Below are 27,998 nucleotides of genomic sequence, written 5' to 3' on the forward strand. Positions count from 1 at the left end.
GGTGCCTTAACTGCCTTGGATGACCGGGTGGATGCTGTTAATCAGTGATGATTGGTTGAACCAAAGCTTCATTACATAATGCCGCTTTCACCAGAGCAACTGACAGGCTAGTCCCTTTACGGAAATAGATCAATAGGCCCTCCGCCACCCCTAATGAAGCTGTTTTGAACGATTACTGTCTCGATTGGGACCTGAAGAATAGAATCAACGCTTCACAGGTTGATTTCAACTTACCAGACAGCAATGTCGTCGACTTTTTCGCCCGCCTTTACAGGCGATCGTACACCAAAACCGAGGACCAAGACACGCACTGCTGCGCCGAAACGAGTATACGGAAAGCGAAGAGCGGATGCCCCACGAGCTGTGTTCGAACAGAGAAGCCCGGCAAAACTGGTAGAGGAGACAACTTCGAAGGTCGTTGAGGAAGCCGTGGATCGCATCCAAGTTCAGCTAGCTGAGGTTAAATTAAGCGAAGCGACCCCATCTCAGAAAAACGAAGACAAAACCGACGACCCAATTATCCCCGTTCAGCAAAAAGGCCGTACTCAATCTGCATCGCCAGTGAATACACCCGAGGTCGTGTCAACTAAATTGCAAGATGACGAAGAGCCTACCGGGGAGAGCCCTCCGGACAGTGTTCCTAGACCACGGAAGAAATACGAGACGATGGTGGAAGTCAGAATCTGCTCGAGAACCGTAGCGCCAAAACCCCAAGAAGAACACGAGAAACAAGAGCAACATGGGGATCAAAAAGGACAAGAAGAGAATAAATGCAGCGCAGAAAGTGAGAGGCAGGGCGAGACACGAGCAAGGAGGAACAAAGTCCAGCCTCGTTTGTCATCTGGGTGTGTGATGGATGATAAAGTGAATGCATACGTTCGTCGCATCTTGAACGAGGCCTTATCGCCGGTTGCGGCACAGGGCGTCCAAAAATTTAGCTCCTGGGCTGCTCGTGCCGGAAATTTGCTGGAGGTAGTGAAGATTGCAGAAGGTTCGTACGGAGAGGTTTATAAGCTCCGTCTGCGCGAAGAGATGTGCAAGAAGGAAATGTCTAGATCCAAGCTTGCTCGCCTAAAAGCATACGGTGACAATGTGTTCAAAGTTGTACCTTTACGCGCTCAGAGTGGACCTGGCTCGAAAAAGTTTACCAGCATCGAAGAAATCGTGTCTGAAGTCAAGATGCTCAAATATTTGGACCCAATCCCCGGATTTGCTCGCTTTCGAGAGATCCATGTGGTCCAAGGTCGATTCCCAGAGTCCTTCCAGAATGCTTGGGACCACTACAAGAAGACCAAAGATGACTGTTTGAATCCTAATCCGTCCAGTAAGAGAGCGTACCCTGATTCACAGTTGTGGGCTATCGTGGAAATGGACGATGCTGGCTGTGAGCTTGAAAAGTTTGCTTGGTCATCGACTTTCCAGATTTACGATATCTTTTGGGGAGTCGCAATGGCTCTCGCCCGTGCCGAAGAGTATGCGCAATTTGAGGTAAGCCTCAATATAAGAAGCCTTGGAGACCGATTAGCATTGACACGTATCTAGCATCGAGATCTCCATCTTGGAAATGTGTGTATTAGAAGCACTCGGCTAGATGGCTGTATGAACCCTCCGACAGACCTCGAAGTTATGAGTCAATCATACTCCAGCGGATTTGGCTTGAGCACCCTAGAGACTACGATTATTGACTATTCACTTTCTCGCGCGGAGCTGCGCGTTGAGGAGTCAGGAGAGGTTGTCGAAGTAGCATCGTCGGATCTCGATAAGAAACAGATCTTCGATGCTATTGGGCGGGATGAGGATGAAGCCATGCTGAGAGATACTTACAGATAGTGAGTGTCACCTGATAGATAGGAGGCTCCAAAAAAAAAAAATGTCCGCTAACGCCCAACAGTATGCGTGCTCAGCTCTACAACGGAAACCCTCTCGAAACAGAGAAGACGCCCGATGTTCCCGGCATCTGGGCCGATTATGCGCCACGTACTAACCTCGTCTGGCTTCTCTTTCTGCTTAAGACTTTGCTCAAGAACAGGAAGCCGGAGGTTTCGCTTCCGGCACCACGACAGCCACTCGCACAGTGCTCGCCTAACAAGGGACTCAAGAAACAAACAGCCAAATCGGCAAAAAAGGACAAAGTCAATACAATTAAGAGCCCAGAAGATACGCAGAAGCCAGTTTCCGAACTGAAAACAACACTTGAGGATAGACTACATGCTGTTCTGGACCTTCTTCATCTTGAGCACGGACATGAGGACATGTGCTGTGCTGCCGACTTGGTAGCCTATGCGATTGACTCTCAGTGGCTGGATGAGAAAGACTTTTTCTGACTTTAATCTGTGCATAATGGAGGCGTCAAGTGATTCAGTTTTTATTTTTGGTGATACCGGGGACATATATAGACGGCTTAGCATGGCGTTTACTGGGAATGTTGATCTTTACAATACCAATTGCATTGTTTTCACAAGGAATAGCAGAAGATTTTAAGTACATATTCCCATTTCAAGTGCTCGGTCAGAATATGACGAAGTTTTAGCAATTCCCCCCCCCCCCCTCCTGGCTTCCCCTCCATATCAGAAACTCTCTAATACTGAAGTATGCATGACACGGCATCGGAACAGAAAGCCACCCCGACCCCACGGTACTATCACCGATATCCAAAAAACCCCCAGGGCACTCCAGAATACCTCCAATAACCAAAACACCAACAACAATGACCTCCAAATTCGAAAAACTCCTCATTAACCTAGGCAAACCAACCTGGGCCCAACACATCCGCCACGTCCAACACGCGCACGGCCCCCAAAAAACCAAAACCGACCCAGACTGGGCCAAAGACATAATCACGATGGACACTCAATTACGGGAGATCGGGCAACGCGAGATCTACCTCCGTGAGGAAATAAAAGTGCTGACCTCAGCCGACCAGCAGCCACAAACGTCCGAGCAACGCGCACAGCTGGCCAAATGGCAAATGGAGCTCGAGGACCTGGCGAGGAAGTACTGGCATCTGGAGCGGGAGTTTTACCGGCGGGAGGCGTCTGTTTCACCTGGGCCGTTGCAGAGGGCGTATGCTACCTGGAGGAGTAATCCGGAGTGGTATCTGTTGGGGCATTTGAGGGATGATTGTGCGGGGAGAGGAGGGTGTTGTGGGAGGAGTTGTGGGTGTTGTGAAAGGGCGAGGGATACGGAGAAGAGGATTCGGTTGGGGCATTGTACGATTGAGTGTGGATGTTGTCGGAGGGCGAGGGGGTTTGATTTGAATCATGAAGATCGGGTGAGGTATCAGAAGTTGTTTGATTGTGATTTGAAGGAGAATGAGGCGTTGTGGGATTCGTTGAAGTTGGCTTATGTTTTTGGGTTGGTTTGATGCTTAGTTAGGGCTTGAGTGTTGTGTTGTATATCTCGGTGGGACGTGACAGCCTGCGGCGCAGAATAATGATGCTGTGATTTGAGCACCGGGAGATGGTAGGTCACACTGTTGGAGTTAATCCTGTGATCTTATGAATTTGGTCTTACAAAACAGGCACATACCGTTACAAAGCTCCAAAGTAGTGTTTTGTATTCTACCTAGAGAGATGCTAGAGACTAAGGCCATGAGCTCCAGCTCCACGCTGTTCGGTCTCATTCAGTAGATTTGAAGCTTTAGGATCAGCACCACTTGTTCCTTGCCGTATCGTGGTGGAAGAATGGCCGCCTAACACATGTTACAATACAAACACAAGACACTATGAGTTGTTCTATTGTTGCAGTCTAATGCTGTACTAGCCCTTTCTATAATATCTACGTGTAGGCCGCTAAATGTCATGGCCCGCAGACTGGGTGAACGAGAAACTAAATGCAGGTATCCAAGATCACACACTGGAAAGAAAGAAGCTCAACAGACTGCCAGCAGCTAAGCCTCCTACCAGCATTAAGCTCATAAAACCACCCGCTGACTCGCGATCCTCCTCAGGAACCCATTGACCAGCACCCATCATACAGCTGCTTCCAATATAACCATTGCTAATGCCGAAAAGCAATTGCACAACGAATAGATAGAAGAAATCGCTCTTCACAACGGCCTCCCGACCGCGTATGTTACATAGAAGATAAAGGGGGAGGAATCCAATGCGAGCAATTGCAAAGATAAACAAAGCAAAAGGCCGGTGGGTTAATGATAATTGGGGAATAAGGACTGACATCCTTCCAGCCAAGTCGCCGACATTCCAGAATAAGAACGCCAGCGGGATGAAAACAGCTGGTTGGAATAAACGGGAACTACCCTGAGGGTCCCGAACTGACTCAATTTTTGCCGTGAAGACAGGAAACATCATAGTGACAGCAAAACAGAGAAAAAGTGCAAGAGCCATGAAAGGAAGCTTTTTGAAAAGACCCCAGAGGCTGACAGTCTTGCGATCCGTGTGGTCAGAAGCAGCGTCAGGTGAACTCGGCGCGATTTCGTACACAGTGTTCGACCGTCGCTTAGCAAGGGACCCGAAGGCAACCAGTGCCGATAGAGATACAAATGTGGAAGTTATGAAGTACAAGAATGCCGATTTGGACGACTCTTGTGGGACTTTCTGTTCCCCTGTTTGCTCTGGGACCGCTAAAACAGAGAGTATCTGCACGATGCAGGGCAGGACGCCTGCTAGGCCTTGACCTGCCATAATGGCTTGAGTATATTCTGGCCTTCCAAAACCGGAGACATATGCAAAAACGCCGACCTGATTCATCCCAGCCGCCAAACTGGTTCCGAATACCATAAGCATTAGGAAGCTAAAATATAGTCCAATGGAAGCATTCTTTAGAAGACCGGTAGATAGTGCGAGCAATGTGAAGATCACGATATTGATCAGCAGCGAAACTGTGATCTGTTTCGGGTATGACATCAGTTTCTGCATCTTCGCGAGAGTGAAAGATGAGCCCAAGTTTGAGACGGTCGACACAATGAGAATAGAAGACTGATAGTGGGCCGCTGCCCACTCATCCGAGCTGAAGCGATGGTAGAAATACGGTGCAGCGGCGAGAAACATGTTCCTATGGCGCAATCTGGTCAGCATCGCGTATACTCCAGAATAACCATCTGGGCGCTAGAAAGCTGTCGTTAGGTAAGACGTACCATGCCCAGAGCATGGAAACCCCAAGGAGGAAGAATACTCCATATTCAAACCTCGAGAAACGTGGCTCTGGTAGTGTCTGAGAAGATATTAAGTGGCGATCCTCATCGTCCTGCGGAGGATGCTCGAGAGGCTCATATTCCGCCTGGGGAGAGATCCATCTCTGAAAGCGATCCATTACTTTTTGTTATGGTGTGATATGAGTCCCTTTCTGAAAGTAGAACCGGGACATAAGTTGGGATCAATCAATCCATGATCAACCCGGGAAACCTGCATTTAAGGAGGATGTTGGAAGGGAGTTGGATCTACGACCGGGGTGATCGGTAATAAGCAGGTCACCTGCCGAGCCGGTCGGTTGAGGTCACGTTGACCCGCTGAGACGATCATTTGATGCGTCCTTGGCCTTTTGAGGCTCGATCATAGTTGTATATCTTTTTGGCAATTCCTTGTGGGGATTATTTGCGCCTGGTAATATCGATGGGGAGCCCGAATTACAGTAGGGTTCATGGCTTAATTTGGTTTGATCTGGCCTCTGAGAGGAATGTCCATATTCTGGGCCGTGCTTGGGTTATCTTTTAAGTACAAATAGACTATGAACAAAGGACCCAAATTTCTCTACTGAATGGTCGCTATGACTTATGTTTATATACTTCAAAAGAGACTATACCACTTGAAATTTGACCCACAGGAAGAATGGTTGATCTGGCAGATCTATCATCCAATGCGGAAGTTACAGGAATCAAGGGACCTATGTAAGGAAATCCTATTACGCTTATTGCTATAGCCTATATCAAATATTGTCCTCTTTGTTGATAGTAAGCAGAGATGTGTATTATTTTTTCTCTATCCCACTTGTCTAACTGCTTAATATGTAAGAATATGCAAGTCCCATCAGTTCAAAACAGTAAAATCAAAAGGTATAGATACATCCGCGATAGTTGATCAATCCAACCATCCAAGAGGTAAGTGTATAAGTAACTGGGTGAACAAATAAAAAAAAAATCTCTACAGTGAATAGGAAATAAACCCGCGGAGGGAATGGACAAGCTACCCTTGAACAAGGTAGTCTTCCTGTAATGACAGTTACTCGTTCTTCTGCTGCTCGCCTTGTCTGGAAGCTGCTTCCTCAGCGCCAGCTTCCTGCTCCTCTTCTTGCATCTGCCACAACTTTTCTTGGGTCAAAGGACTGATAGGAGCGTCCGTCGGAGGCTGAGAGACATCGCCACCACTCATTTGCCATTCCATCAACTTCGTGAAGGCGCCGTCAGGGCGAGAGCTGAGCTCCTCGTACGAACCATGTTCGGCGACCTTACCGTCGGGGCCGAGTACGATGATGGTGTCGGACCGCTTGATGGTAGAGAGCCGATGCGCAATGCTGATTGTCGTGTTGTTTCCGCGGAGCAAGGCAGCCAGAGCACTGTTAACTAAAGTCTCAGATTCTGCGTCAAGAGCAGAAGTCGCTTCATCAAGAATTAAGATATCAGGGTCTTTAATTAGGGCACGGGCAATAGCAATGCGTTGCTTCTGTCCACCGGAGAGCTGAGCTCCTCGAGGACCCACTTGGGTGTCGAGGCCATCAGGCTATAGAATGTCAGACGCAATCAAAAAATAAATACTCTTGATCGATACTTACGAAATCACTAATGAACTGGCAGTTCGCCTTTCTGGCAGCTGCGACAATCGCAGACCTTGTTGCCTGCGGGCTCCCGTATGAGATGTTCTCTGCGATAGAGCCTGAGAAAAGAACGGGCTCTTGAGACACAATACCAATCTTTCTCCGAAGAGATTTAGCATTCATCTCACCGATATCCTTTCCATCGATCAGAACCCTGCCCTTGGTGGGAAGATAGAATCGAAGCAAAATGGAAGCAATGGTAGATTTGCCTCCTCCCGAAGGTCCAACGATGGCAACATTGGTTCCCTGGGGAATCTCGAAATTCAGGTCCGTGAAGATGGGAACAGCAGGACGAGTGGGGTAGCTAAACGACACATTCTCAAAGCGAATAGGCCCACGAGCAGAGACAACCTTTGTACCCTTGGTTGGAGATATCGTCGGCTTGCGGTCCTGCAACTCGAAAAGCCGGCTAGCCGCGCCAACACCCTTCATCAGTTCGGAGTAGAAACTAGACAAACCAAACATGCTAGAACCTGCGTAGGCTGTATACATCAGGAACGAGGTCAACTCTCCAATACTGATAGCACCAGACCGAACCATTCCGCCTCCAACGTAAAGGAGTGCCAAAATCGTCATGTTGCCCATGAAACCAGTCTGCAAATCGTTAGAATTCCGAAATATGTAGATCGGAGTGTCATGTACATACGGAACTGAAGAAAGTCGCACTAATCACGGATTCTCTTTTGCCGAGCTCGAAGATCTTCCGCACTTGGTTGTTGTACCTGTTAACCTCAATAACTTCACCTGCAAAGGACTGACTCGTTTTCACATTGCCCAAACGCTCTTCGGCAATCTTAGTTAAGTCTCCTAGGTTCCTTTGAATCTTGCGACTCAAGTTGCGAATCGCCCTTCCATAGAAGAAAGCTCCAAGGCCAATGGGAGGAAGCAATAGAGCCAGAATGCTGGAGAGCTTAAGACTGACATATGCCATCAATCCGAAGCCTGCTGCACCGCTCACTGCTGCTCGCAAGCCGTCGGACAAATTCTGCGTAATGCTCTTTCCGACAATAATTGTGTCCGAACTAAGTCGAGAGATCAAATCACCAACTCGGTTTGCGTCGAAAAACTCTGCATCCTGGATGAACGTCTGACGGAAGAGCTTCGAGCGAAGTCTAGCAACGATACGTTCACCAACAATGCGCAGAATAATGATGCGGCCATAGTTTGCAGCAGCGCCCAAGGTGAGGACTCCGGCCAAAGCTCCATAGAACATTGGTAGACTAAGACCAAAGAGTTCACTGCCCCCTTCGGTAGCAGACTTTGTCGCTGCATCCATGATCTTCCCAATAGAGAAGGGAATCGACATGGTGATGGATGACGAAACCAGTAAAAAGAGGAAAGCAAACCCGAGCTTCTTGGCCTCTGGCCGTGCAATGGATAGAAGTCTCCATATTTCTTTAAACCCTGATTTCTTTCCCGATGCACCGTCTTTAGCCAACTTTGCGCTGAGATTAATTTTGGCTGCCTGCGCTGCCCGTTCAGATAGTTCGAAGCCTTTGTCTACTTCTTCATCCTCTTTTTCGTTGGGTGTATTGTTCGCCTGAGGAGTATTCGTCGATTGGGCAGTTGACTTGGATTCTAGATACCGGTGCGTAGAGGAGAAAAACCGTAAGTTGTGCGAGGGTCGCGACTGAGGAAAGACACGTCTTAAAACATTGTTCTGCAGGAAACTCGTAGGGTGTTGGACACGGTAGTTGCTAATTCTGTTGCACAATGGAGCCGGGACTCCCGAAAACTGTCGGCTTTGGCCACTATAGACTCCAGTCACACATGTATGTGTCTGAACTCCAAGGTAAAGCTCCCTGAGAATGCTCCCTCTTGGCTGAATAAACTGCCTCGCGGTGACTACTGGAGTCCAAGCCCCAAGCACCCGGACTCCGCGCATTTCGGAAATGTAACGAGAAGCGGAATCGGACGGCTAACTAGAAGGATGTCATGAGAGAAAATAGGGTGCCATATCCTCATTAGACAAACAAAAATACAGTCGTATTCATGACAATGCAGAAGCCAATGTCCGCTTCGCAAATTAACACGGGTGTCGGAGTACAGTAGGTACTAGTCAGCTGCAGCTGGAACGCCGCGTGAATTCAGCCCGATAATCGCCGCATCGACGGAAGACGCAATCGGCGTTTGTTCTGCCATCCGACACCGCTCGGGACGGTTCCGCAGCCATCGAAGCTGATCGAGAGCTTTCGATGGGGAGCTCAATTTGGAGGCTACGTTTGTTTGGAGCCTATTTTGTTGAACTTCTATATAGTCACTGGTAGGGCTCTCCGTTTAACTTGACGAGCTACAAGTTTCTCTGGCCGATCTCTCTTATATAGTTCGAACACATTTTTTTTTTCTATCTGCTACTTCATCTACCATTTACCCCACTTACATTACCCCTCCTGTCGAGATTGTTCAAGATGGTGCTCGATTACAGCAAATGGGATGCGCTCGAGCTGTCTGATGATTCAGATATCGAAGTACACCCTAATGTCGACAAGCGCTCCTTCATCCGTGCCAAACAGGCTCAGATTCATCAGCAGCGCATGCAACGCCGCCATGAAATCGAAACTCTAAAGTACGAGCGTATCATTAACGACGGACTTCTTTCCCGCATAGACCAACTCCTGAAGTCACTCCAACAACATGAGGGTTCCTCAAAGAACCCTGAAGAAGTGGTTTTCCAGATTCTCATGGAATCGGCAAGCAATCCGTCAGAAGATCAACCCCCTGCCCCACCGGCTGGTGTATACACGCATGAGAAAGAACAACCAAAGTATTCTCAAATGATGAGCTCGCTGGTGGATCAGGTTAAGAAGGAGATTGGCGAGGTCAGCTCCGACAACCTTCTCAAAGAATACATCAAGGGTGTGCAGGGGCACAAGGACAAAGTACAGGGCTTGCAGAAGGAATTGCTGGCGAAACTCGCAGAACTTGAGAAGGAAGAAAGCAGCAAAATTACAAGTGATCAGATACATACCGGCTTCGACACGTCCTTTGTCGCCAAGAACGATTCTAAGGGCAAAGAACCTGAAACCAAGAAGGCGGAATCCGTTGAGCTGCTGAACCCTACTACGGTATCGGGGTCTTCATCGCAGAAGGCTACCGCTGATGAAGAGGAAGAGGACACAGAAAACATGAAGGCTAGTGATCTGGCCAAACGATTTGCAAAAATCAGCCGTAACGACTACCGTACCTTGCTTCAGTTCATTTCTGAACACCCTGAAATCGTCGCAGAGAAGGAAACGGATGGTCTGCTAGTCGAAGCATTCAATAGCCAAATGGAAGGTAAAGATGACTACGCTCGTACATGCGTTCACCACGGCCTACTGCTGCAGTATTGCCGCTCCTTGGGCCGTGATGGCATTTCCCTCTTCTTTAAGCGGTATGTTGCCCTTATCCATCTAGGGAGCGTGGGGATCATTAGACAGCTAACATGGACTGGCGTGCAGTATCACGACGAAAGATCATCAAGCATCGACGCTTTTCCGAAACGACGTCAATGAAACCTACAATAAGATTAAGACACGTGCAGCAGAACTTGCCAAGGATGGCTCTGCATCCAACGACCCTGCTGGTGTTGAGCAGATCCAGCTTCATGCGGTTGATCCCAACACTAAGATCACCATCAACATCCCTGCTGCAGAGAGCAGCGAACCTGTCGAAGTCGAAGCACGCAAGATTTTTGAATCATTTTCGAAGGACTTACAACAGGCATTGAGCTCTGAATCTCTAGATGAGGTCAATAAGGTCCTCGGCAAGATGAGTGTCGAGGAGGCGGAAGACGTTGTGGAGAAGCTTGGGCAAAGCGGTATGCTCAGCCTCGAGGAGGGTATTGTGGATGCCACCACAGAAGAAGGTCGGAAAAAGTTGGAAGAGATCGAAGCCGAAAACAAAAAGGAGAATAAGATTGAGGAAGTGGGAGAGCCCGGCGGTGACATTACTGAACTTGACTAAAGAATTTATGTGGGAGACTGATCGACTTCAATGACGTTGTATATGTTTCTGCATGGTTCAAAAATGATGCATTGTCTAACCACTATTACATGTTTAATATGCAGCGCATCTCTCTGTACAAATTTGATTGGGCTGGACTTTGTAAATATGTTAATTACCCAGACTATTCCTGAGTCGTCCAATGGCACACTTAATCAATGCATTCACTTTTGACGTGCGGCTTATTGGGGGTATACCGGTATACCAACAGCCTACGTACGATTTGTACGGAACAAATTGCATATTATCTACCTACATAAGCTTCAAGAAGTAAAAGTTCCAATAGAAAAACACGGTTGAAAGAAAATAAAGAACAAAACGCAACCGTAACTGAGTATCCGATGAAGAGAACTTGTGTAAAGGAGTATCTGGATCGAGAAACGAGTGCTATGCACCTGGCAAGGAGGATAGGAGAATAAAGTCATAATAAATGCATTGTAATGCAAACAAGATCTAGATGCCACTGGCACCGGGGGCATTCTCATCCTTCTTCAGATCGACCAACAACTGACGGAAACGCTCCTTGCCAGATCCATTCGCACCACCCTTGGCGCCCTTCCCAGAGACATCAACAAGTTTTGCGATACGGTCCCAGCTGGTACCTCCGGAAGAAGTGTCTTCGCGATTGGCGAGGAATTGTTCGGCATCCGCACGAGTCTGAGCATGCAGCTTATCGGTCTTATTGTTGTAGGAAACGTAAAAGTCATCGATATCTTCTTGGGCCTTCTTAATAGTCGCTTGCTTCTTTTCTTCGGAGATCTCCGCACGGCGTGCAATGTCCGCATCTCGTCTTTCGCGCCATTCCCTAGAGAAGTTCCCAAGTTAGCGTCAGGGGAATGGAAAGTACGTCGTCGGCTGGTACGGCCAATATACGACAATCGTAGATTGGAATTCATGATACATACCTAACAGGCTCAGATTCCTCCTCCGGGGCTTGGTAGCTCGAGAAGCCCGTGGGCGGGAAGGGAGCGCCGGTTCCAGTGATCATGCCGCCAGGCGCAACTTGCTGCTCAAGGAAATACATGTCAATTAAACAGTCTGACGTGACGACATCAGCGCTCACATCCGTACCTCATTCTGTGTCTCAATAGCTGGGAAAGAAGATTCAAATCCGGAGATCTCTGGGGCTGCGCCAGCTGGAGCGTCCTCCGCACCGCCCAGTAGATCGTCATCGCCAGCATTTACATCTTCGGTGGTAGCAACGTGGTCTTGAGGGGTAGCAAACTGCTCTGCATCGTCACCTAGAACAGCTCGTTCGCGGGCTAGGAAGTCATCGGCATCCGTGCCGTTGGTCTCCACGATTTCAGTCTGGCCTAGGAAACGGTTAGTACATACATACTTGGAATGGAGGGATTGCATGTGGGATCCTGACCAGCGGAGAAGTCTTCTAATGAGGGGAATCGATCGGCCATGGTAGCTGTGAGTCTGCCAGAGCCGGCTTTAAATGTACAATGAGTTTTTGATTTAAGAAAGGTGGTAAGGGGAAGTTGACGGGAATGTGATGGTCCAGCTGGCGTCTAGAAGCGGTACGGATGGATGGGGTGTTGATTGTCTCCCGGGGGGGTGATTCTGCCGTTAAAGGCGGTGAATGAAGCTCAGGAAGGTGTAACGGAGCTTCACTGAGTACTTCTTGGTAACAAAACACCTCCACATCCGTCTTAATTCAGAGCATATTGCCACTTTGTCATTGTTCTCATTGCTTATGTATTCCGTTCACTTGTTCTGATATCAAAGATTGGCCCTGTTCGCATCGCAAAACAATCAGTGACTATATCAGGAGTTGTAGCAAGACCTCTTTTCTCACTAAACTTCAATTAATTACCAAAACAAAGGATCACTTGCTTCATCCCAATTCCTGTTACAATTACAGTATGGCCTATACGGACGATGCTGTGAAAGCGAAGCTTTCTGCCCTCAATGAGACCCAGGAGGGCATTGTCACAGTTGCGCAATGGGTTATGTTCCACAGGTAACTAGACAGCTGGCTATAATCGTTGGTATTGTTTAACATCTTTGTCTTATACTAGGCGACATGCTGAGCGTACTGCGCAACTTTGGCTACAAAAACTTCGCGACTCCCCTGCGCCGAAGCGATTGAATCTGATATATCTTGCAAACGGTATAGTGACGGCGTTGCCTAGTATTCAGTTCCGTCTAGGCGCTAATGCAGGCTTTAGAGGTTGCGCAACAATCAAGAGCACGACGGAAAGAGGATTTCTTGATAGCATTCTCACCAGTGAGTTCAACAGCAAATATTACGGGGATTTGGGTTAATATAATGAAGATTATCGCAGAGGCGACGGCTACTGCGTACAAAGGTGCTTCGAATGACATCCAGCAGAAGCTCCGGCGAGTAGTAGAGGTCTGGAGACAACGGGCGATCTTTGAGCCACCGATTCAGGATGCAGTTGAAGCGCGCATAGATGGTAAGCCTGGTTCGGCCTAAGCCTCATAAATCGATGTGATCCGCTGATTATCAGGCAGAAATTGATAAATCACGCTCCATCGGTAAAAAGCCGCCTCTAGGCGGGTCACTCTTCTCGAGCTCGTCTGGCTCAACGCCTTCTGAGCTTCAGCCCCTTGTCCCACTACAAGTGGCTCTATCAAAAGCTACGGTTTCCTCAGGTGCATCCGCGACAACTGCTAATGCTGAGTATGATAAGATGCATGACCCCAGTACCCCTTTACCGACACCTCCAGTACATGCCGCGCGGCTCAGCCAGCTATTGAAGGCACTTGCGAATGCCGAGAGCTCTGTCTCTGAGGTAATAAAATCGCGAATAGCACTCATTGATGGTCTTGAGAAACTTCTTGAGACCAATCGCTCGGCGTTGGCGAAGGAGCAGTCTCTGGCTACTCAGCTATCAGAAAGAAGATCAGAGACTGAGGCGAAGAAACGCGAGGTGGAGGATGGAATTATGAGAGGGCTATCCGCTGAAAATTCGCCAGCCGTCAATCTTGGAGACCCCGAGGGAGAACCCGTCACCCGTCCAGAAGTTGAAGCTCTAACACCCCCTCCCGTGGAAGCTCTTACACCCGTTGGATCGCCAAAACATGAGCTGCAAGAGATGGATTTTGCTGCGCAAAACCATACCCAATCTCATGCACCGACCGCGGGCTTCGCGTTGCCAGGCTTCGGGCTTACAGCAGAAACTGCTCAAAGCAGTCTTCTAGATGACCCAAACGGGCTCCATCCTAAGAAACGCAAGGTCGTTCATGAGGAAGAGGACTATGCTCAGTTTGCCAGTGGTGATCTGGACGCCGATGTCGCCGAGTTATTGCAGCAAGAAAGCAGTCTTCCCAAGTAAGGTCTATGTATGTTAGTTGGCTCTCCGTGAAAAGCTTAGTTGGCCGGCCCTTTTCGATGTCTTCTTCTCATGGACCCCTCATGGAGCTCTTTCCGGTGACCGTGTATCTCTGAAATGTCGAGAATGGGGAGAATAAGCATGAGGTGTCATGTCCCAGTGACTTTTTTTTTTTTTTTTTTTGATATACCTTCTTTGTTATATGTTAGTAGCTACTGTTCAGTATTGAGAATTTACCTTGCATGTACCTTGTTGTGACATTGTAGACTTTATTGTAACACTCATTTGACTTATATTATGAATTACTATCATGGTATCTGTTAAGGGCTAGAGCTATCGGTGTATGTCAGGATCCACCCATTTGCTTCGTGCAGCTGGAGCCAAAGACGGGCGCCTCTTCCGTCTATAGACAGTTTCGAATGTTCGGGGAAATAAAACAGGTGGGTGTTCGTTCGATTGAGGAGGTTGCTGGGGGGTCTCTGGAGTAGGCGCTGGCGAACTACTAGCATGTCGTTTGGGTTTGACCAGAAGTATTATGAACAATCCTGCGACAAGAATAACCAATAGTAGAAGTATTTTGCGCTTCGTTGTACGCCGTTGGTAATTAGTGGCCTATAAATAGCACGGCTATTTAGCATCATTTTTGAGATATACAATATGATACTTATAAAGACTTACCACTTTGAGTTCCTTATCTGCAGCTTTGACTTCTGTATTCATTTTCTCTACATTATAGTCGATTCGGTCCAGCATGGTACCTTGATCGATAACCATTGCTTGTAGTTCGCGGAATATGTCTGATAGCTCAATGATACCTTTGGCGATATCGTTGATTTCCCTTTCTCGCTGCATGATGGCGGCATCATTCTCTCCCCTAAGTCGCTGTGATGTTTGCATCAGAGTTGTCTGCGAAAATGACTTATCTGCATCGGATTCCATCAAAGAGGGATCTGTATAGGGATTTTGCACGGGTGTTGGAGATCGTTCGAACGGGTTCGCTGCACCCTCCAGCCCTCGCAGCTCTATCAAGAACCCCGTTAGCTCTAACATGTATGAGAAACAGCGGTGGCCTCACTCTTTAAGTATGTGCTTTGTTTCTTCCTGAACCGAGCACTAGCCTCTTGGACTCGTGCAGCGAGAGATATCTGAATATTTTTGGCCATAGTCTCGTCCCCGCTGCTAACACCACCCTGTTGTTTTGCGTCGCGCACCATCAACTCAACCTTCTGGACGGCCTTTTGGCATTCATGAAAGGAGCGCGTGATCTCCTGCGTGAGCCGCTCGATAACACTTTCATCTTGTTTCCTTACTTCTTCGTCCCCGAATCCTGGTAGAAGGTGTTTTTGGTGTAGCTTATCCAATTGGGCAGACTTCTGCGCAATGTCGGCAAGTAACTCCGTCACCTCTTCCTGCACGTCGACCCAGCGCGGAGGAAGCACATCCATCTCAATAATTGCGTCGCCATCGTCATCTAGGCCTCCTGAGTCCGATATAAGCCTGCGGCTTTCCTCTGGTTGTGACAGTGAATCGGAGAAGCCATTGGATGCTCCGATATAGCGAGGCTTCTTGGCCGGATGATGCGCGAATGATTGGCGGTAGGAGATATATCTGAGCGAGAGAGACGTTAGTTCTTCCGTCAGTGACCATGCTGTATATAGAATATCTAAGAGAAATTGTTTACAAATTCGTACGGTCTCGCCACATTGCGAAAGGGCGGAGTATCTGGGTTGCTTTGCGGTTATCTTCTCAACGGAGTGTCCTTTAGGTTGTCTTGATCATTGTCGGTCAATGGCTTAGGTCAGTCGTTAGCCGCAAGTCTAGCCCGAGTATAAAGAAAGGGCGCTTTGATTCGCGACAGGCGTAGAGTCATAGAAAGCAGAACTGTTCATCATATAGATACCGGATACACACACGACCATCAATACTTCCGTAGCTCGATCTCCGGAGACGGCCCACGTGAAGGGAGACAGGTCTAGTCCTAACCCGGGTTAGCGGTATCAGGTCCCGCGGTTATATCACGTGATAATATCTCCGTAACGGTCCTGTAATTAGTGTGGCTCCCCACAAGCATCTCGACCCATGAAGGTTTTAGACACTAGGTATGTAAGAGGGATTGTGTTAACAAGATATAATGGGTGCATGTATGTCTGCTGGGCAGAGGAGAAGGGTACCACATTTAATGCTCAGATTTATCTCTAGCACTGATAGAGAGTATATTGAAGACTACCTTGAGACTATATTCGGACTGCTCGCTGGGCCTTGTAACTCCGTAATATGATGAATATTAAATTCAATTCATCCATACAAGAGAGTACGGACTCAATGTTATAAATTTGGCTCGCATAAGAACACGGTTCAAACTGCCGCATGCTGTTATGTTGGTGGTTATCATTGAATCCAGATGGGGTTCAGGTACCTGAAATTGCCACCACTCAGGACCAGTAACCGAATATTCGCTTGCCTTCAAGCTTTCCTGTATGAATGATGGCGGGGTGCCACGCAGCCTCGTCAGCGGCTGGATGTGTGTGTGTAAATCTACAATAGGCATACATATGATATGGAGATATACTTAGAACAGGACACTAGTGACAGACTATCTATTTGATGATCTAAGTAGCGCCAAAATCTTCACCCGTAGGCTACAGCATTCAAGAAGAGAAATGATTCCAGACAGCTGAAGAAAGAGATCGGGCAGTGCTTGCCCATACCTTCAACCATTTCCTCCCTTTAGAGGGTGCTCGGAGCATCTTATGGCTAGGGCGGGTCACGTTTTGCGACCGCCTTGTGAGGCGCTCAGCTCTGTGGTCGGCCGGGCTGGCCATTTATTATGATTGAAGTAAGTCGGGTCGGTTCCCCTTAAACTACGCCCGTCGTCCCAACCTTCCCCCCACCACTATCAACGCGGTCACTTCTTGAACCTCCCACACATTCTCATTTCTTTATATCTTTGTTAACCTCCATATTTTACCATCACTTTTTTCATCCCCCTCCTACATTCACCATGGTATGTCATTCTTTGTTCCACCATGTCCAGCCGTGTTGAAATTCCCCCACTTTGCGGGGCAGATCGTCTGGCATTCTGAACGAAATTGCTGACAGCGCATCTTCTAGGCCGACTCTTTGACTGAAGAACAGGTCTCCGAGTACAAGGAGGCCTTCTCCCTATTCGTAAGTCATGATCGTCGTTCGCGAAAATTGGTTTTTGTTAGTCGTCTTTATTTGAACACAAGCTGACTGGGCTTCTCTTGGGTTTGCTATAGGACAAGGACGGTGATGGTTAGTACAGTCTATTTTATTCCGTCTCCCTTCAAGTGCGACCAATATCTTTTAGCCGCCATAATTTTATCCATTTTCTGTTCGATCGGCTGAAGTCTTGGCATTGATGGATTGACTTGATATGCAGGCCAGATCACCACCAAGGAGTTGGGCACTGTCATGCGCTCTCTGGGTCAAAACCCCTCTGAGTCGGAACTCCAGGACATGATTAACGAGGTTGACGCCGATAACAATGGCACCATTGATTTTCCTGGTACGAAAGGGCTTCCGTACGATTCACAAATAAAATAGCTGTTAATGTTCAATCAGAGTTCCTCACGATGATGGCGAGAAAGATGAAGGATACCGACTCTGAGGAGGAGATCCGGGAGGCTTTCAAGGTTTTCGACCGCGATAACAACGGTTTCATCTCCGCTGCCGAATTGCGCCACGTCATGACCTCTATCGGCGAGAAGCTTACCGATGACGAAGTTGATGAGATGATCCGCGAGGCGGATCAGGATGGTGACGGTCGGATTGACTGTACGTTTCGAGAAGCCCTCCCAGACCTATTGCGGCTGTGAAACCGGTGATACTGATTGATTATAGACAACGAGTTCGTCCAGCTCATGATGCAAAAATAAGCGCTACCTTCCTGTATATCCCGCCAATTGATAGCGAAAATGAGTGAGAGCAAAGAAATCTATTCCTCATGTCTCATTCCCGTTTCTGCCATTGCTTGTAGTCTACTGAGGCCGACATCCGCTGTCGATGGCAGTTGGCCATGCGTACCATTTTAGGCGTTGTCTTTTTCTCGCGGGATGAATGCAGTTGGATGGATTTAGACTGAGCTAAACAATTCGAGATGATGAGGTGGTGTCTAGAACCACCGAATGTCTCTTATTCGGCATGCCCGCTTTTGGCTTGCAATTTCCTATGCCATTTTTCTTCGCCCTTTTCTCTGACCTACTATTTACGATTATCATACAGCCCTTTCGCGTTCCTGGCTTCTGCTCTTAAGCTCTTTGATCCCCGTAGCAGGTTTGGCTGCACATTTTTAAAGAAGAAAAAAAAAAACAAAAAACACGAGGCTCTTTGCATGCCCCGTATTGCTTTATCGTTTCTCTACGTTTTGCTAGACATAGGCTGTATCTATGATGCCTTGAACAGTTGCTAAGTATTAATGGTATTTATTCACTAGGAAATGAAGGAACTCAGGTAAAAACCATTAACTATCCCTAAGCTGTAATGTAACGTTCCGCACCCTTAGCGATTAAATCTAAAGATTTCCATGAATTGCCTCGCCACATCGACCCCAGCTTCTGGGTCGGGGTCTTCATCCTGCTGCCCGCTTCCCATGACACTGGTAGATGGTTGGCGTGCTTTCTGATCTCCTAACTGCTTCAATTTTCGCAACTGCTCCTTAGATTCCCTGCCGATATCCTGCACAAGGATTGCTTCCCGCGCCCCTTGAATATCCAAGCGCGCCCAGAACTCTCGAATTAATGTCGCAGTCGCAGCATACTCAGCATCAATATCTGCCTCCTCAAGACCCTCAGGAAACGCCATGTCGATCCCGGAATCACCGTCATCATCTGGTAAGCCACTATCTCTAGGGCCGCTGAACGCCTTCTTGGACTGGCTAAACAGCGACGCGATGGACGTCACTAACGACGGACCCTTCCATTCTATCTCAACAACCGTACCCCTGACCCTTGCAGCTGGCTGCGTCTGTCGTACATCACCAATTCGGACCCGAAAATCACCAACATCATAGACGACACCGCCAGGAACCGTAACGGTGTGTCGATGGCACCAGAACGGTTGGCAAGCGTAAACAAAGTGTTGAAAGAGTGTACTGCAAGCCGGCAAGGGAACAGTCGTCATAACCATTGACGAATGATCCTGACTGTTCGATGCCGCAGCCTGTGTAGGTGTCGCGGTCTGGTGTGGAATTGGGGTTGGAGAGGCGGGACTCGGTGCCCCTGGAGCTACTGCACCGGGACTACCGCCGCCGGAATGAGCGTGGGGCACCTTTTCTGGTGGCGGAGACGTGTAGATAAACCCATGGTTTGGAAAGTAGGTTAGAGAGAGGAACTGCATGTACCTCGGTTGTGCGGGACGCTGGGACGCTGATGCAGGTAGACAGGATGGGGTATCCCGCATCAGCTTATGCTCTAGAGCCCAACGGCCCACAGGAATGGGTTCATCGGTTAATGATGAATGAAGACGCTCTGTAACTGTAGCGAACGCCGTGGAGGCGTTGGGGTTTGATGGGATGAAGAAGACCCTGTTGCTGTCAGTATATGTGCGATTTTGAATGGAAGCGGTGCCCATACCCAGTGATTGGCATCTTGATGAAAACTCAGAATGATGATAGGTGTGGTTTCCCAGAGATTATGTCTCTTCGATCCAGGTATCTGCGTATATATCTTGTATCCAAACAGACGGTTGAGAAAAGTGATACCAGGTGGATCTAAAGCCTAAAGAACCAAATATAAAAGACGGTCATGTAAATATAGTAGAGTCTACGATCGTCTGATACAGCTATTCAACAGCTACCACAGTACATAGTAGACCGAGTCGCGACTCGCATGTGAAGGTCTAGCTTTGTCAGTGACTATAGCAATAAGGCTGAAGCATGCCGGTTTGGTCCCATACCTTAGTAATTGCTAATGCTGGGAATGATATATTTGATTTCAGATTTCATTCAGACTAAATGAGTGCCAGTAAGGTGATATCGTCTGATTAGACCTGACCCACGCCAATAGACTATGACATAGTTTATCCAGTAACACTTCCGTATATAGCAATTGTCGATCTTGGGAGCAAACTGTGGTTGCCCGAGGCAGCAATGCAAACAGGGCAAACGCTCTGCCAAGGGAGACACACGACCCCCATCCCAAACCATGGTTGAGCGCCACTAACTTACGATTTCATCTCCACTTTGAAGAAACAACTTTATCCAAAAATCCACAACTTGTTCCAAATCTCAACCTGGACATTTCCAGCTAATTTATCGATTTGGTCTGGTACCACTGCGTTGACATTCTCTCACACCACATTCCTAATAATCAAAGTACCTTCCCTGCGTCCACAGCCAAGACACGGCAAAAAGATATACTGAGACAGTGGAGCACAGGGGCATCTTGGAGGCGGGATGTCATGTTAAGAATAGCACATTTGGCTGGGCTAAGCCTTCCCCTTCCAGGGCCCTAAAGCTCTAAGGGTCCCAGGGACCACTTTGATTACGCAATGCCCACTGTATCATTTTCTTGACCAATGCTCACTGCGGCAGGGCACCGCAGCCACACCTTTCGCACAGGCTCCCCTTCCCGATCCACATGCCAATCATTGCCTAGATGTTTGATAATGGAAAGCTATGCACTTACAGCAGGATTTCTGATCAATGCCTCCATACTCACCTGCCAATCAATGTGAAAGGACAGGTCGAGCCACCGGCGATCACTGGGGCTAAAATGCTACTACGTACTCCAACTCTCCATATTAACAAAGAATTAATGTCTGGGGTGCTTTGTTCTTTCCCCCTAGATGGATGCTCTAGGCTTTTCTCTTCCTGACTTGGAAATTTTGAATCTCTTCTCTTCCCTCTCCGGCATTAGAAGTGCTACTCTAACCTCTGAGCATGCTGTATTTACATTCCTTAATGTTGTGTCATTCGTTTTCGGCCTAATCTCGAGCTTCTTCAAAGAGCTCATTAACATTCTCTTGCCCGCTGTCCTTCCTCCTTTCTAACTAAGGCCACTTTTGTGGTAATTCGATCCTTCTTCACAACATGCTTTGCGTTCGAAAAAGCTATTTTCTTCCAACATTCGTCTTAGTGTTCCTCACGTATATCCTTTTCTCTAGTCTACCGCCAGGCGCGGAGATACCGTACTTTGACGACCCCGCAGAATATGGACCTCCTCCTCCAAGGCCTCCTCCAAAGGGCAACGACCTAATCCATTATAGAAATCCCACCGAGCAGCACCCGGTGGAAGAATATATCCCCCTTCCAACAGCTGCCCCGTCTCCTATTCCCCGTATCCAGTATGAATTTCCGGCGGAATCATGGTTCACTCGCAGAAGAAGGGTGAAGAAGCAGAACGCTGTGCGGAATGCCTTCAAACACGCATGGAATGGATACAAGAAGCATGCGTGGCTACGGGATGAGCTCTCGCCCCTCAGTGCTGAATACCGAGAATCATTTGGTGGATGGGCAGCTACCCTGGTTGATTCTCTCGATTCACTTATCATCATGGGGCTGACGGACGAATTCGAAGATGCGCTGCAAGCAATTGAACAGATTGATTTCTCGACGACTGGCGCCACGCAAATCAATGTATTTGAGACGAATATCCGATACCTAGGAGGATTTCTGGGAGCTTACGATCTAACCAACGGAAGTTACCCCATACTTTTGAAGAAAGCAGTAGAGGTTGCCGACCTGATATATGGCTCATTTGATACTCGCAATAGAATGCCCCAGTCTCGTTGGGAGTGGACAAGGTGAGATAGGACCCTTGTTGAAGTGGCCAAAAATGCCATGTGAGCAGTACAGAACAGTGATAACAAATTTATAGGTCGGCGCTAGGAATGGGTATTCAGCCCAGCCGCAACACCATTCTTGCTGAACTTGGTTCTCTGAATCTAGAATTCACCCGAATGTCGCAGTTGACCAAGGATCCAAAGTATTTCGACGCAATTCAAAGGATTGCCGATAAGCTGGAATCCGCACAGTCGCGCACACAAGTACCTGGTTTGTGGCCTATGATGGTCGATGCTCATGATATGGAATTTACCGATCCTCGATTCACTGTCGGTGGGATGGCCGACTCCACTTACGAGTATCTTCCCAAGGAACATATATTGTTGGGGGCGCAGACGAATCAATACAGGAAAATGTACGATGCCGCGATGAACTCTATTAAGAAGCGTCTGCTTTTCCGGGGCATGACCAAGGACGGGAAGGACATCATGTTCGCAGGCAATATCCGCTCTACTTCTAAAAGCGTCATCGAACCCCAATTTGAACACCTGAAGTGCTTTCTGGGAGGGACTGTAGGCATAGGAGCCAAGGTGTTTGACCGCCCCGAGGAATTATCAATTGCGCGGAAATTGACCGATGGCTGTATCTGGGCTTATGACATTATGCCGACAGGGATCATGCCCGAGGCATTGTATGTCAGTCCTTGCAAGAACATGGATGATTGCGAGTGGGATGAGCAGAAATGGCACACGGATATTCTTCGTCGTTTCGCCAAATACTCCCAAGGGGAAGAAGCTGCCCAGAAAATTATCAGCAGCAATAAACTGCCTCCAGGTGTGACTGAGATCCCGGATGCAAGTTATAACTTGAGGTATGTCAGCTATTTATTTATCCAACATATTACTCTCGATGCATATTGATGGATGACCTAGACCGGAGGCTATCGAATCTGTATTCATCATGTACCGTATCACGGGGGACAAGGAACTGCAAGATGCTGCATGGCGGATGTTCCGTAGCATCGAAAAGATGACGCAGACTCGCTACGCGCATGCAGCTATCTCCGACGTGCGAAACCCTCAGTCATCACAGCTGGACTATATGGAAAGTTTCTGGCTCGCAGAGACGCTCAAGTACTTCTATCTAATTTTCTCTGAGCCGGACGTCGTCAACTTGGACGAATACGTACTGTATGTATACCCAATGTCCCATTCTGACAGGCGTCCTATGACAGGCTGTTTTGGATGCTAAACCCAGAATTACTAACGCCAATCACATAGTAACACCGAGGCACACCCATTCAGACGGCCAACCGCTTGAGTATGACGCTGAGCCTTTTCACCTTCATGTCTTATTTCATTCATATCTGGCTAGGTAAAGGGGGTTTCGGCGCAAAGGAGTTACATAGAGGTATAAATTAGCAGGGCTAAATTCTATCTATGGATATGCAATATCACTATCATAAGAGAGCATCATAATGAATCATTAAATACAGAGAATATCGTAATCCCACATCTAACTCCTTCTATCGAACTCAATTGTATATTGTACATCCTTCCGAATAAACATCCTCCCTCCACTACATTCAATAGGGACCGATCCATCCCTCTCCACAAGCTCAATAGATGAATTAATAGGTCCAGCCTTCGGTGTACCACTCTCCTCGCTCCCCAGCCTTTCATGGGTCTTCGACCATGTTCCCGACCGCGACACACGCCATCTCTCCCTCCCATCAACCACCGAAGGCAAACCTCTAGTCCCTGATTTCGACGAGGAAGAATGATCTTTCGGCGTCCTCGACGCAGACCCACTCTCCAAATTCGTATCGCCTGCTGTCCCGTAGTTCGTACTCACAGCCGCCATGAACGGCCGAAGACAAAACACGCTACATGCAACGAGGGCATAGTTCAGCTCAACCTGAGCCCATAATATCGGTTCGACGACAGCGAGAGTAGGATCTGGTGATGAGATTTTTTGATTCAAAGCATAGATATGCAGTATGGAGAAGATGACGAGTCTAAGAAATACGTCAGCTAGCTATAACGTAATGGGGGATAGTAATCCCTACGGAAGGCGAAAGAAAAAGGCAAAGCCGATAGGTAGTTTGCGCTTGAGGGGCATGAACAGACCCGCTAGGAGGGTGACTGCAAGTCCGAAGAGAAGGATTTCAGTTAGAATGTCCATTGCGACGATGAATTGCCAGCGTTTTAGCTTTACGGGGTTGTGTTAGCTAATTCCGTAACAAAGGAGTCTAGGAGGATATAGACGGAAGACTTACCAGGTTCACGCATTGTCCTCCGGCGCCTTTCCAGGGTCTATTTAGCTCGCAGTTGATGGCGATGATGAATACTGATGTGATTATCCATGCTGTACAGAGGGCGAGTGTGGCCCAGGAGATCCGGTTATGTAGTTTTTGGGGTGTGAGACGGAGGTGGATGCCCACTACGCAGCATTTGGAGACGTAGATGGTGATTAGGTAGAGAATGTCACTGATTGTGACTAACTATAGGTATCTTTGTTAGGAAGTTGAACTTCTGGACCATATTTTTAGGATTTAGGGCACGTGCTGTCTGAATGTTATACACCTGGTCGTGCTGTAGTAGATCAATAGCTGTTCCAAATCCGTGAGACACAGCGCAGAATAAGAGCGAGCTTTGGACAACTGCAAAAATCTATTATTGTCAGCGATGTTCTACCAGTTCTTGCCATTTTTTTTTGTTCAAATTAAAGTATTCAGAAAGATGGCCATAGCTTACCGTCGCTCCTAACAGGACAAAGTCATCGTATGCGAAAGGCGGGCTAAGCACCAGTCGCACATAAAGACGAATCAGAAAACTGACTAGCGAGACAACTAGTCCCAGAGCGCCGGTGATGATTATCCAAGCGCCATGATGGGAGTCATCTACCACCTGAAAAGGAGGTGAATAACCCGGAGGGACGTACACGCCCATGGCAGCTGAGGACCTGATGGTGACCCCAGCCGATGGAACAGGATAAATAAAGCAGATTCACCTATACACAACTATTTCGCTGACTACGCCACGATTACAAGAATGAGGCCTTTTCTTTTTTAATTCCCCTTTGTTTTTACTTTTTTTACTTTTTTCCTCGGTTATGTTGTTCTGGCTAGCCTTAGGGCCAACCGGGCGTCAGAACCAGGGTGGGATATGTGATGACCCTCGACAAAGCATCGTGCCTAACAGCTGACACGATTATCTTCGTCGATCACCCGCATCAATTACGATTGGGCTTCGCCGCTCGAATCAGATCTACAGAATCGAACGAGGGCTCCGGCAAGCTCAGACATTTTATCCTTGCAAATATCATCACAAACCTTAGCCAAGACCAACCCTTCTCTTCCTATTTCCTTTTGAGTTCGGGGATACCAACCAGCTTCCGCAGAGCTGCGCTGTTTGAAATTGACGCTAGGAGGCTGTTTGATCAAGTATGGTATGTAGGGCTTTGCTCGTGGAAGACCGTTTCAGCGTGGTCCAGGCTCACGCTTAAGCTCAGTCAAGGGGGGTTTCCGTGCACGATCAGCGCCATTCGGTCCATATTAAGCGATAATGCTCGTGATCGATGTTTTGGCTTTCCACTGTGTCAATAGTCGACGCACGCAAACACCGAAAATAACCAATCTTAGATTAGTGACGATCCCGACGGTCACACATGAGCTGACACCCGACATGCGACGTCGGGCGTGGGGGTAAATTAGCATTTATTCTCTCCGAAATGCTCGTCAGCATGTTGTACATTGAACAACGCCGAGCTTCGGATTATACTCTTCGGTATACCTTTGTGGATAGCTGTTTGCAAGAGAAAGATTTGGTTACCTTTGAAACTCATACTCGAGGGGTCCAGTGCCATGCTTGAACCAACGCAGGCACATGTAAGGCGGACGCGAAATGGGAATCAGACTTGGAAATAATAATCAGCACCCAACGATCAGCATGCCACAAAATGCCGCGCCTCGCAGGCATCGGCGGTCAGGATGACGAGCTCGTGCATTCCTCTTTTTCCCTTTTGAATTTTGCTGTCCCACATGGCTGGAACTATGCTTTTCACATTGGCGCGCAAACTAGAGAATATTGTTTTAGCCTCGTTTGGCGAAAACAATTGCCCCCTCCACCCCCTCGCACAAGACGGAATTTATCCCTACCACGATAGAATCTCCTCCATTACTCTCGAAAGATCCTCATGTACTAACTGGACCTTTGCCCTATCGGCAACTCTAGAGGTGTCTGCGCCATGGTACATGCTGCTGGCCTTAATCATGAAGCTGAGGCATTCGGCATCTCCGAGCCTGGATATGCCACTAAAGGCCTTGTTGAGCCCAAGTATATGGGCACTATAGCAGACCAAAAAGATATGAATGTTTTGGGCCGAGTTCAAGTTCTGCGGGTGAGTCTGTCTATGTCGATCAACGTATAGTACTGACATCGTTAGTTTAGAGGAATTTCCGATTTGTTTCAATTGTTGGGTTCGGTTGCACATTGATATCCACGTGGGAAGTCATACTAACGTATGTTTCTCTGATCTTCCTGGCATTGTTTGTACAACTAACTGCTGGGCAGGTTGTTGAGTACTGGCTTAACCGACGGTGGAACTGCTGGCTTGATATGGGGTTTTATTATTGTTTCATTAGGGTTCGCCCTTGTATTTGCCAGCATAGCTGAGATGGCGTCAATGTGTGCTCTATGGTCGCTTCATTACTATTCATGCGAGTCAAACTGACCTTTTTCCAACAGGGCTCCGACATCCGGGGGCCAGTATCATTGGGTATCCGAGTTCGCGCCTCGCAGATACCAGAAGTTCCTGAGCTATATCACTGGTATTCGGTGTCAAGACCCATCCTCAGTCTTCGATTTACTAACGATATTAGGCTGGCTCTGCGCCATGGGATGGCAGTGCGCTATTGTATCCATTGCATTTCTTGCTGGCACTATCATACAAGGCTTGATTGTACTCAACGATTCGACGTATGATTTCCAACGTTGGCACGGCACTCTATTTGTGATAGCTATTACAACATTTTCTATTCTTTTCAATACCTTTTTAGCTAAGAACCTGCCCATGGTAGAAGGGTTAATTTTGATCCTTCATGTCGTCGGGCTGTTTGCGATTATCATCCCTTTGTGGGTGCTTGCTCCCCGGAACAACGCTAGAGCTGTTTTTACTGAATTCAACAACGGAGGAGGATGGAACAGCCCCGGTACTGCGATGCTGGTCGGCCTGTCGACTACCATTACTTCTATGATCGGATATGATTGCTCTGTGCATATGTGTAAGTGGTGACCATTACTATGTGTGTGCAGGTAGCTAAGTTGCAGGAACAGCCGAAGAAATTAAGGACGCGTCAAACACATTACCCAAAGCAATGATGGCTTCTGTTGGTGTCAACGGTGTTTTGGGCCTCATCATGATTATTACGCTTTGTTTTACTATGGGCGACGTTAACAGCATCCTCGCCAGCCCAACTGGTTTTCCGTTCATACAGATATTTTACAACACCACCAACAGTTTCACAGCAGCAAACACTATGACCGCCATCTTGATAGTGACGTTGACGGCCAGCACTATCACAGAGGTCGCAACAGCGTCCCGACAGCTGTGGTCCTTTGCAAGAGATGGAGGGCTCCCCTTCTCAACCTTCTTCTCCTATGTACGTTGTTATCGACGGCAATATTAGATGTTATTCCATCAAGTCAGAAGATGAAGAGCTGACATGGTGAATTCGAAATAGGTCACACCGGGATGGCACATCCCACTAAACTCAGTGATGGTCTCTCTTGCAGTGACTATTCTCCTCTCTTTGATCAACATCGGCTCTACTGTCGCTCTTCAGGCCATAGTGTCTCTTACAATAACCTCTTTAATGTCTGCCTATATTCTTTCTATTGGCTGCGTCGTTCTTAAACGAATCCGAGGCGAGCCGCTTCCGCCCCGGAGATGGTCTCTTGGCTCATTCGGTATGGCCATCAATATTGCATCTTTGCTGTTTCTATTCCCGATCTTCGTTTTTTCTTTTTTCCCCCTCACTGCATCAGTTGACAGTAAGACGATGAATTGGAGTGTGGTTATGTATGTGGCAGTGCTCGGTTCTGCGTCGGTCTATTATTTGGTTCGAGGGAAGCATCAGTTTATTGCCCCAGTGGCGCTCGTCAAGAGGGGAGAATGACGGGGATAGCCTTGGCTAT

General features: G+C 47.9%; 13 protein-coding genes across 13 annotated transcripts; 7 read left to right on the forward strand and 6 right to left on the reverse strand.

Moving 5' to 3' along the window:
* Positions 1 to 243: 243 nt before the first annotated feature.
* Positions 244 to 2,324, forward strand: BDV27DRAFT_147080 (uncharacterized protein; the record flags this gene model as incomplete). The annotated part of the gene is made up of 3 exons (XM_032070685.1): positions 244 to 1,488; positions 1,543 to 1,829; positions 1,892 to 2,324. The coding sequence occupies 3 exons, from the start codon at positions 244 to 246 to the stop codon at positions 2,322 to 2,324; spliced, it is 1,965 nt and encodes a 654-aa protein (XP_031925406.1).
* Positions 2,325 to 2,740: 416 nt separating this feature from the next.
* Positions 2,741 to 3,486, forward strand: BDV27DRAFT_131705 (uncharacterized protein). The gene has a single exon (XM_032067689.1). The coding sequence runs from the start codon at positions 2,843 to 2,845 to the stop codon at positions 3,362 to 3,364; it is 522 nt and encodes a 173-aa protein (XP_031925407.1). The 5' UTR covers positions 2,741 to 2,842; the 3' UTR covers positions 3,365 to 3,486.
* Positions 3,487 to 3,689: 203 nt separating this feature from the next.
* On the reverse strand, positions 3,690 to 5,374 carry BDV27DRAFT_131706 (nucleoside transmembrane transporter FUN26). Its single transcript, XM_032067690.1, has 2 exons — positions 5,096 to 5,374; positions 3,690 to 5,013 (listed from the first exon to the last, which is right to left on the reverse strand). The coding sequence occupies exons 1-2, from the start codon at positions 5,269 to 5,271 to the stop codon at positions 3,849 to 3,851; spliced, it is 1,341 nt and encodes a 446-aa protein (XP_031925408.1). The 5' UTR covers positions 5,272 to 5,374; the 3' UTR covers positions 3,690 to 3,848.
* Positions 5,375 to 5,933: 559 nt separating this feature from the next.
* Positions 5,934 to 8,839, reverse strand: mdr2 (ATP-binding cassette permease mdr2). The gene is made up of 3 exons (XM_032067691.1): positions 7,415 to 8,839; positions 6,727 to 7,362; positions 5,934 to 6,674 (listed from the first exon to the last, which is right to left on the reverse strand). Exons 1-3 carry the CDS (start codon positions 8,651 to 8,653, stop codon positions 6,177 to 6,179), a joined length of 2,373 nt encoding a protein of 790 aa, XP_031925409.1. The 5' UTR covers positions 8,654 to 8,839; the 3' UTR covers positions 5,934 to 6,176.
* Positions 8,840 to 9,102: 263 nt separating this feature from the next.
* BDV27DRAFT_131710 (Hsp90 co-chaperone CDC37) lies at positions 9,103 to 10,932 on the forward strand. Its single transcript, XM_032067692.1, has 2 exons — positions 9,103 to 10,141; positions 10,209 to 10,932. The coding sequence occupies exons 1-2, from the start codon at positions 9,177 to 9,179 to the stop codon at positions 10,711 to 10,713; spliced, it is 1,470 nt and encodes a 489-aa protein (XP_031925410.1). The 5' UTR covers positions 9,103 to 9,176; the 3' UTR covers positions 10,714 to 10,932.
* Positions 10,933 to 10,961: 29 nt separating this feature from the next.
* BDV27DRAFT_19377 (clathrin light chain CLC1) lies at positions 10,962 to 12,255 on the reverse strand. Its single transcript, XM_032075965.1, has 4 exons — positions 12,125 to 12,255; positions 11,824 to 12,065; positions 11,658 to 11,758; positions 10,962 to 11,557 (listed from the first exon to the last, which is right to left on the reverse strand). The coding sequence occupies exons 1-4, from the start codon at positions 12,162 to 12,164 to the stop codon at positions 11,206 to 11,208; spliced, it is 735 nt and encodes a 244-aa protein (XP_031925411.1). The 5' UTR covers positions 12,165 to 12,255; the 3' UTR covers positions 10,962 to 11,205.
* Positions 12,256 to 12,398: 143 nt separating this feature from the next.
* On the forward strand, positions 12,399 to 14,213 carry BDV27DRAFT_131712 (CTD-interacting domain-containing protein). The gene is made up of 5 exons (XM_032067693.1): positions 12,399 to 12,721; positions 12,780 to 12,871; positions 12,930 to 12,988; positions 13,037 to 13,178; positions 13,237 to 14,213. Exons 1-5 carry the CDS (start codon positions 12,624 to 12,626, stop codon positions 14,058 to 14,060), a joined length of 1,215 nt encoding a protein of 404 aa, XP_031925412.1. The 5' UTR covers positions 12,399 to 12,623; the 3' UTR covers positions 14,061 to 14,213.
* A 117-nt stretch (positions 14,214 to 14,330) lies between these two features.
* Positions 14,331 to 16,189, reverse strand: BDV27DRAFT_131715 (t-SNARE syntaxin TLG2). The gene is made up of 4 exons (XM_032067694.1): positions 15,739 to 16,189; positions 15,133 to 15,665; positions 14,736 to 15,079; positions 14,331 to 14,669 (listed from the first exon to the last, which is right to left on the reverse strand). The coding sequence occupies exons 1-4, from the start codon at positions 15,759 to 15,761 to the stop codon at positions 14,391 to 14,393; spliced, it is 1,179 nt and encodes a 392-aa protein (XP_031925413.1). The 5' UTR covers positions 15,762 to 16,189; the 3' UTR covers positions 14,331 to 14,390.
* Positions 16,190 to 16,726: 537 nt separating this feature from the next.
* On the forward strand, positions 16,727 to 18,500 carry BDV27DRAFT_131716 (calmodulin). The gene is made up of 6 exons (XM_032067695.1): positions 16,727 to 17,061; positions 17,169 to 17,225; positions 17,318 to 17,333; positions 17,461 to 17,586; positions 17,643 to 17,855; positions 17,922 to 18,500. The coding sequence occupies exons 1-6, from the start codon at positions 17,059 to 17,061 to the stop codon at positions 17,954 to 17,956; spliced, it is 450 nt and encodes a 149-aa protein (XP_031925414.1). The 5' UTR covers positions 16,727 to 17,058; the 3' UTR covers positions 17,957 to 18,500.
* Positions 18,501 to 18,544: 44 nt separating this feature from the next.
* On the reverse strand, positions 18,545 to 19,815 carry BDV27DRAFT_19446 (uncharacterized protein). The gene is made up of 2 exons (XM_032075966.1): positions 19,652 to 19,815; positions 18,545 to 19,602 (listed from the first exon to the last, which is right to left on the reverse strand). Exons 1-2 carry the CDS (start codon positions 19,663 to 19,665, stop codon positions 18,579 to 18,581), a joined length of 1,038 nt encoding a protein of 345 aa, XP_031925415.1. The 5' UTR covers positions 19,666 to 19,815; the 3' UTR covers positions 18,545 to 18,578.
* A 1,186-nt stretch (positions 19,816 to 21,001) lies between these two features.
* On the forward strand, positions 21,002 to 23,314 carry BDV27DRAFT_19450 (glycoside hydrolase family 47 protein). Its single transcript, XM_032075967.1, has 4 exons — positions 21,002 to 21,821; positions 21,896 to 22,672; positions 22,734 to 22,991; positions 23,082 to 23,314. The coding sequence occupies exons 1-4, from the start codon at positions 21,109 to 21,111 to the stop codon at positions 23,119 to 23,121; spliced, it is 1,788 nt and encodes a 595-aa protein (XP_031925416.1). The 5' UTR covers positions 21,002 to 21,108; the 3' UTR covers positions 23,122 to 23,314.
* A 2-nt stretch (positions 23,315 to 23,316) lies between these two features.
* BDV27DRAFT_147091 (uncharacterized protein) lies at positions 23,317 to 24,752 on the reverse strand (the record flags this gene model as incomplete). Its single annotated transcript, XM_032070686.1, has 6 exons — positions 23,317 to 23,476; positions 23,507 to 23,818; positions 23,870 to 24,012; positions 24,080 to 24,304; positions 24,369 to 24,473; positions 24,558 to 24,752. 6 exons carry the CDS (start codon positions 24,750 to 24,752, stop codon positions 23,317 to 23,319), a joined length of 1,140 nt encoding a protein of 379 aa, XP_031925417.1.
* Positions 24,753 to 25,445: 693 nt separating this feature from the next.
* Positions 25,446 to 27,987, forward strand: BDV27DRAFT_19462 (putative GABA permease). The gene is made up of 7 exons (XM_032075968.1): positions 25,446 to 26,202; positions 26,253 to 26,323; positions 26,376 to 26,489; positions 26,550 to 26,632; positions 26,684 to 27,085; positions 27,138 to 27,463; positions 27,545 to 27,987. The coding sequence occupies exons 1-7, from the start codon at positions 26,050 to 26,052 to the stop codon at positions 27,977 to 27,979; spliced, it is 1,584 nt and encodes a 527-aa protein (XP_031925418.1). The 5' UTR covers positions 25,446 to 26,049; the 3' UTR covers positions 27,980 to 27,987.
* Positions 27,988 to 27,998: the final 11 nt, after the last annotated feature.

This window comes from Aspergillus caelatus (genome assembly GCF_009193585.1).
Source record: "Aspergillus caelatus strain CBS 763.97 unplaced genomic scaffold BDV27scaffold_145, whole genome shotgun sequence".
NCBI lineage: Eukaryota > Fungi > Ascomycota > Eurotiomycetes > Eurotiales > Aspergillaceae > Aspergillus > Aspergillus caelatus.

Coding starts and splice junctions, on each gene's coding strand:
- BDV27DRAFT_131705 (XM_032067689.1), top strand. CDS start 2,843: ATGGACACTCAATTACGGGAGATCGGGCAACGCGAGATCTACCTCCGT.
- BDV27DRAFT_131706 (XM_032067690.1), bottom strand. CDS start 5,271: ATGGATCGCTTTCAGAGATGGATCTCTCCCCAGGCGGAATATGAGCCT. Junction 5,014..5,095: donor GTTTCCATGCTCTGGGCATG/GTACGTCTTACC, acceptor ATTGCGCCATAG/GAACATGTTTCTCGCCGCTG.
- mdr2 (XM_032067691.1), bottom strand. CDS start 8,653: ATGCGCGGAGTCCGGGTGCTTGGGGCTTGGACTCCAGTAGTCACCGCG. Junction 7,363..7,414: donor GTGCGACTTTCTTCAGTTCC/GTATGTACATGA, acceptor AACGATTTGCAG/ACTGGTTTCATGGGCAACAT. Junction 6,675..6,726: donor GCCAGTTCATTAGTGATTTC/GTAAGTATCGAT, acceptor GACATTCTATAG/CCTGATGGCCTCGACACCCA.
- BDV27DRAFT_131710 (XM_032067692.1), top strand. CDS start 9,177: ATGGTGCTCGATTACAGCAAATGGGATGCGCTCGAGCTGTCTGATGAT. Junction 10,142..10,208: donor ATTTCCCTCTTCTTTAAGCG/GTATGTTGCCCT, acceptor ACTGGCGTGCAG/TATCACGACGAAAGATCATC.
- BDV27DRAFT_19377 (XM_032075965.1), bottom strand. CDS start 12,164: ATGGCCGATCGATTCCCCTCATTAGAAGACTTCTCCGCTG. Junction 12,066..12,124: donor ATTAGAAGACTTCTCCGCTG/GTCAGGATCCCA, acceptor ACCGTTTCCTAG/GCCAGACTGAAATCGTGGAG. Junction 11,759..11,823: donor CTATTGAGACACAGAATGAG/GTACGGATGTGA, acceptor TTCCTTGAGCAG/CAAGTTGCGCCTGGCGGCAT.
- BDV27DRAFT_131712 (XM_032067693.1), top strand. CDS start 12,624: ATGGCCTATACGGACGATGCTGTGAAAGCGAAGCTTTCTGCCCTCAAT. Junction 12,722..12,779: donor CAATGGGTTATGTTCCACAG/GTAACTAGACAG, acceptor GTCTTATACTAG/GCGACATGCTGAGCGTACTG. Junction 13,179..13,236: donor AGTTGAAGCGCGCATAGATG/GTAAGCCTGGTT, acceptor ATTATCAGGCAG/AAATTGATAAATCACGCTCC.
- BDV27DRAFT_131715 (XM_032067694.1), bottom strand. CDS start 15,761: ATGTGGCGAGACCGTACGAATTT. Junction 15,666..15,738: donor TGGCGAGACCGTACGAATTT/GTAAACAATTTC, acceptor TCTCTCGCTCAG/ATATATCTCCTACCGCCAAT. Junction 14,670..14,735: donor CAGATAAGGAACTCAAAGTG/GTAAGTCTTTAT, acceptor TGCTATTTATAG/GCCACTAATTACCAACGGCG.
- BDV27DRAFT_131716 (XM_032067695.1), top strand. Junction 17,587..17,642: donor TGGCACCATTGATTTTCCTG/GTACGAAAGGGC, acceptor ATGTTCAATCAG/AGTTCCTCACGATGATGGCG. Junction 17,856..17,921: donor TGGTGACGGTCGGATTGACT/GTACGTTTCGAG, acceptor GATTGATTATAG/ACAACGAGTTCGTCCAGCTC.
- BDV27DRAFT_19450 (XM_032075967.1), top strand. CDS start 21,109: ATGCTTTGCGTTCGAAAAAGCTATTTTCTTCCAACATTCGTCTTAGTG. Junction 21,822..21,895: donor TCTCGTTGGGAGTGGACAAG/GTGAGATAGGAC, acceptor ACAAATTTATAG/GTCGGCGCTAGGAATGGGTA. Junction 22,992..23,081: donor AACTTGGACGAATACGTACT/GTATGTATACCC, acceptor CCAATCACATAG/TAACACCGAGGCACACCCAT.
- BDV27DRAFT_19462 (XM_032075968.1), top strand. CDS start 26,050: ATGGTACATGCTGCTGGCCTTAATCATGAAGCTGAGGCATTCGGCATC. Junction 26,324..26,375: donor ACGTGGGAAGTCATACTAAC/GTATGTTTCTCT, acceptor ACTGCTGGGCAG/GTTGTTGAGTACTGGCTTAA. Junction 27,464..27,544: donor TCTCAACCTTCTTCTCCTAT/GTACGTTGTTAT, acceptor AATTCGAAATAG/GTCACACCGGGATGGCACAT.